Here is a 5004-nt window from a genome sequence, read left to right as displayed (position 1 = left end):
TTGGGAGTTCCCCTAATGGTTGAAAGGAGTTAGCAGAAGACTTTCTAGCATTTTAAGGATCAATTTCATCGATGTGTTGATAGTTGGAACTTATGTTACTTATCTCAGAGTGGTTAGGGTGTTTTTGTACGTTTTGTTTTGTAAGCAATTCCAACGCTTGCAATGCAATTTTTTTATTTTCTTCTTCCATTTGTCGCACACTTGAAGTTATTATAAGTCGGTTCTAACGACAGAAATTAGGGAGTCTTTGGGGAATTCATTGGTGTTCTTGGTCTTCGTTAAGCGCAACTAAGTGTGATGTATGAGCTTTCGTGATTTGGCTTAGTTTAATATTGCACTCTTGCCTAAGCAGGGGTAGTGCTTATTAACATATTCGGATTGTCTTATGAGCCGGGTTTTAAAGCACATTACTTTTCTAATGTTGATTTTTTAGAGTGGGCTTAGGGTTTTACCCTTCTTATACTTAGCACAATATCTAGTGCTCTCGGTGCCTGATAGAAAAGGGCCTTGGTTGGCGGGTGGGCAATGGTCACTTCATCTCCATCTGGAAGACCTTTGGCTCCTAGGCAAAGCTCTCTGCCGTATTGTGCACTTATCTGTTAATACTAATGTTACTTGGGTGAGTGATTTGATGTTACAGGATTCGGCCCAATGGAATCATACCTTGGTCAGTGAGTTGCTTTTGGTCGTTAAGGCAAATCGCATTCTTAGCATTCCTCTCTCTCGTTCAGATGATGATGATTTGGTGGTTTGGAAATGCGATCCAACTAGTTGTTACTTCATTCGTAGTGGATATAGGTTGCTTTATTAGCCTATGCAACAACTCTCTATTCCTTCTAGTCTTTTCAACCCTCTGAGTTCGCATGATTTTTTTACAATGATATGGAAGATTTGGGTCCCTATTAAAGTTCACATGATTGCTTGGAGATTCCTTTGCAATTATGTACCCACATTACACATCATTTACAATCGACACATCTCTACTACACAATACTGTCCTAGATGCCTCAATATACCTGATATGCCTATTCACGTGCTTCGGGAGTACCCTTTAACAATTTTGGTTTGGAATCTATTGGATATATCTTGGGCTGGTACCTACAATGTTTCAGATCTTATGAGTTGGTTAGGTTTTCTTTGTAAAGCATATATTAGGGACAATTTAGCACTCATCCTTACAACAATTTAGGCACTATGGTGGTTGCGTAACAGGTACTATCATGAGGGCCTTGGTTCCACGTCTCCTAAGTTGGTTTCCTTTATTCGCTCCTACTTAGGTGGCTTGTTGGTGCTGGACGCGCCAGGAGCGGTTCTGGTGGTTTTGCGTACTGCACGTTGGTGTCCTCCGCCCTCGCCTCTAGTTAAGGCCAACTTCAACACTACATACATAGAAGGGTCACACTCCTATTGCTCGGGGGTGGTGGTGCGGGATGCCCAGGGCCAGGTGCTTGTCTCTTGGAATAGGATCCATGGTCAGGTCTCATCGGCCTTTGCTGCGGAAGCGTTGGCTCTCTTATCAGTGTTGGATTTGGCTCGGGACCTTGGGCTATCTCGAGTTGTGTTCGAAAGGGATTCTCTGCATGTGATACGTAAACTCAATAACGTACAAGTCGACCGGTCAGTGATTCGGGCACTGATTACAAAGGGGAGGTTGCAGTTACATACCTTTTCTGCAGTGGCTACAGTCTGCCAATGTTTTCAAGAGTAAAATTGGGTTGCTCACTAGCTCGCGATGCTGGGATTTCGCTGCACATCGGACCGTTTCTAGGTCGTGGAGGATCCTTTTCAGGTGACAGGCACAGTAGCTGAGAAAGGAAGGTCGACCACTCATTCGCCTTAATTTCACCACAATCATTGGGTTAGAAAAGTTGCATCTCTTTACTTCTCCTTGTTGTGATTTCTTTTTCTCCATTGTCGTGCTTGCAAGCTGTTCAGATTTGGCTTTGGGATTTTTGGATTCCATCAGTTGCTTTTGGGACAACATTTAGGATTTCTTTTTCTTTTGTCTTCTGTTCCTTCTTTGGTGTTTTTCTAATTGTATTGGGGGCCTACTGCAGTTTGTTGCTTTTGTCTTTGGATTTGGGCCTCACCCATGCGGATTTGTTTTTCTATTTTTCTCTCTACTTCAATGGAAGCCATTTTAAAAAAAAAAAGTAAAATTAAATGATGTGGGCTAATTAAATTATTACATAGATAAATTTATTATTGAGGTACCATTTATGCAAAATGTCTAAATCTAATTGGTGCAAATTGTCACGAAAAAATGAACTAAAATGATCGGGAGGAAAATTCTAATGTTTAGGGGGGAGGGGGGGTTACATGATTCGTAGGAGAGCCTTAGCCCATAAACATGGCGAACCCCGTTTATTGAAGAGATGCAAGAACAATGCCCCAGTTGTAGGTTTAACCTACAATTTGAATTTATTTGGTTTGGTGTTCCATCTCAACATGGATAGCAATTTATAATTTTAGGATTCGGCCATGTAAACCTATAAACTGAAAATGTTGAAGCTATTCCCGCGTAAACAAACGCCATTTCTTTGCACCAAATACCCTTCAAACCTTTGTAAAATGGCATCTTCCTCCTCGTCATCGTCATGCCATCATCTGACAAAGGATATCCTCAACACCCAAAACCCTCACCAAGCTCTCAAGCTTTTCAATTCCAATGCCAATCTCTTAAACCCCTTGAAGAATCTCGAGCCTTATTCAGCCATCATTCACGTCTTGGCCAGTGCTAAACTTTACGAGGACGCCAGGTGTTTGATAAAATACCTCATCAAAGCCCTCCATAGCTCTTTGGAACCCCCTCGTGCTTGCCACTTAATTTTCAACGCCCTTAACAGATTTCAAACCTCAAAATTCACTCCCAATGTGTTTGGGTCATTAATCATTGCATTTTCCCAGATGGGTTTAATCGAAGATGCCTTGTGGGTTTATAGAAATATCAAAACTTTCCCTCAAATGCAGGCTTGTAATGCACTTTTAGATGGGTTAATTAAGTTGGGCAGGTTTGACTCCATGTGGGATCTTTACAAGGAATTGCTTTCACGGGGGTTTTTGCCTAATGTTGTTACTTATGGGGTGTTGATAAATTGTTGTTGTTGTCAAGGTGATGTTTTAAAGGCACACAACTTGTTTTATGAACTGTTGATGAAAGGAATTCCACCTAATGTTGTCGTCTACACAACTGTCATAAAGTTACTTTGTAATGAAGGTAAGATGCTGGAGGCAGAACGTATGTTTAGATTGATTAAAGAGGGTTATTTCCTTCCAAATTTGTACACTTATAATGTTTTGATGAATGGATATTTCAAGATGGATAGAGTCGAACGAGCCTTGGAAATATATGGGATGATGATCAGTGATAGGTTGGGACCAAATATTGTTACTTTTGGTATCTTGATTGATGGACTTTGTAAGGTGGGTGAACTGACGGTAGCTAGGAGCTACTTTGTTTGTATGGTTAAGTATGGTGTTTTCCCCAATATTTTTGTCTACAATTGTTTGATTGATGGCTACTGTAGGGCAGGCAATGTTTCTGAAGCAGTGAAGTTGAGCTCAGAAATGGAGAAGTTGGAAATGTTGCCTGATGTTATCACATATAGCATACTGATTAAGGGTCTTTGTACTGTAGGTAAAGTGGAGGAAGGGAGCTTTTTTATTGCAGAAAATGAACAAAGATGGAGTTTTGGCTAATTCTGTGACTTACAATTCCCTGATTGATGGGTACTGTAAAGTGGGGAACATGGAGAAGGCTTTGGAGGTATGCTCTCAAATGAGCGAAAATGGTGTAGAACCAAATGTTATCACTTTCTCTACATTGATTGATGGTTATTGCAAGACTGGAAACATGGAAGCTGCCGTGGGATTTTACTCCGAAATGGTTATCAAAGGTCTTGTTCCGGATGTGGTGGCTTACACTGCTTTGATTAATGGGTATTGTAAAAATGGTAATATCAAGGAGGCATTCCGGCTGCATAAAGAGATGCTGGAATCAGGATTAATGCCCAATGTTTTCACGTTAAGTAGTTTAATCGATGGCCTTTGCAAGGATGGAAGAGTTTCGGAGGCTTTCAGCTTTTTCTTGGAGAAGAGTAAAGCTGGTATTGGTGAAACAGTAACTGATGAGTTTGATGGTCTATTTTGCTCCCCAAATCATGTGATGTATACAAGCTTAATTCAAGCCATGTGCAAGGAAGGCCAGGTATTTGAAGCAAGTAAAATTTTCTCGGATTTGAGATGCAGCGGTTTGATGGTAGATGCGCCCTTGTACATTGTCATGTTAAAGGGTCATTTTCAAGCCAAGCATATGATTGATGTGATGATGTTGCTCGCAGATATGATAAAGATGGGCATCATGCCAAGCATTGCCATCAATGCGGTTGTAGCCAGGGGTTATCAAGAGATTGGAGACCTTAGGTCAGCTCTAAGGTGCTCTGAGGATTTAGCTGTTCAGGGCTCGGGCATTTTGAATCAAGGGGACGAAAATGAACCTAACTATAAAGTGAAAGAGGACTGTAAGATCTGTTTGTGATTAGCAATCAGTCTGATGGGTGAATTTCTCCCTGCAGTGATGGCTAGCTCACTCTCTGACCTCGAAGCTTGAGGTAGTGCAATATTTTTTGGCACTGCATCGGCTTGTTTGCAGCTCAGAGGAGTGGTTCTGCAATTACTTTATGGTTGCTGCCAGTGATCACTGATCATACTAGTTGAAATGTTCAGAACCGGAGAGATGCCGGACTGTTGTTCGATACTTGATGAACTGGAATCTAGGCATTACATGTATTGTTCATATCTGAAGTCCTGGATGCTGAAAGCAAGCCAGCTAAGTTGAGTTCCTTGGCTGAAGAAATATGTAGTTGTCAATGACCAAATAACTCAAATTCTTTGGTGCTACCAATGAAAATTTTGGTAAGTTTTTAGCTTTATTTAGGAGCCAAAGTGAAACAATTAAATTATTTAATGAAGAATTTGTGTTGTTTGCGCCCACAGAAACAGAAA

The 5004-nt window shown here is 40.9% G+C and overlaps 1 protein-coding gene across 1 annotated transcript; it reads left to right on the top strand.

The window, feature by feature from the left end:
* The first annotated feature begins 2157 nt into the window (after positions 1 to 2157).
* On the top strand, positions 2158 to 5004 carry LOC108482988 (pentatricopeptide repeat-containing protein At5g61400). Its single transcript, XM_017786139.2, is given in 2 exon segments — positions 2158 to 3657; positions 3659 to 5004. Coding segments are annotated over 2 exon segments (2034 nt in total). The 5' UTR covers positions 2158 to 2502; the 3' UTR covers positions 4538 to 5004.

The sequence above is a fragment of the Gossypium arboreum genome, chromosome 1, assembly GCF_025698485.1.
Source record: "Gossypium arboreum isolate Shixiya-1 chromosome 1, ASM2569848v2, whole genome shotgun sequence".
NCBI classification, from domain to species: Eukaryota; Viridiplantae; Streptophyta; class Magnoliopsida; order Malvales; family Malvaceae; genus Gossypium; species Gossypium arboreum.
This window is presented reverse-complemented; position numbering and strand designations above follow the sequence as displayed.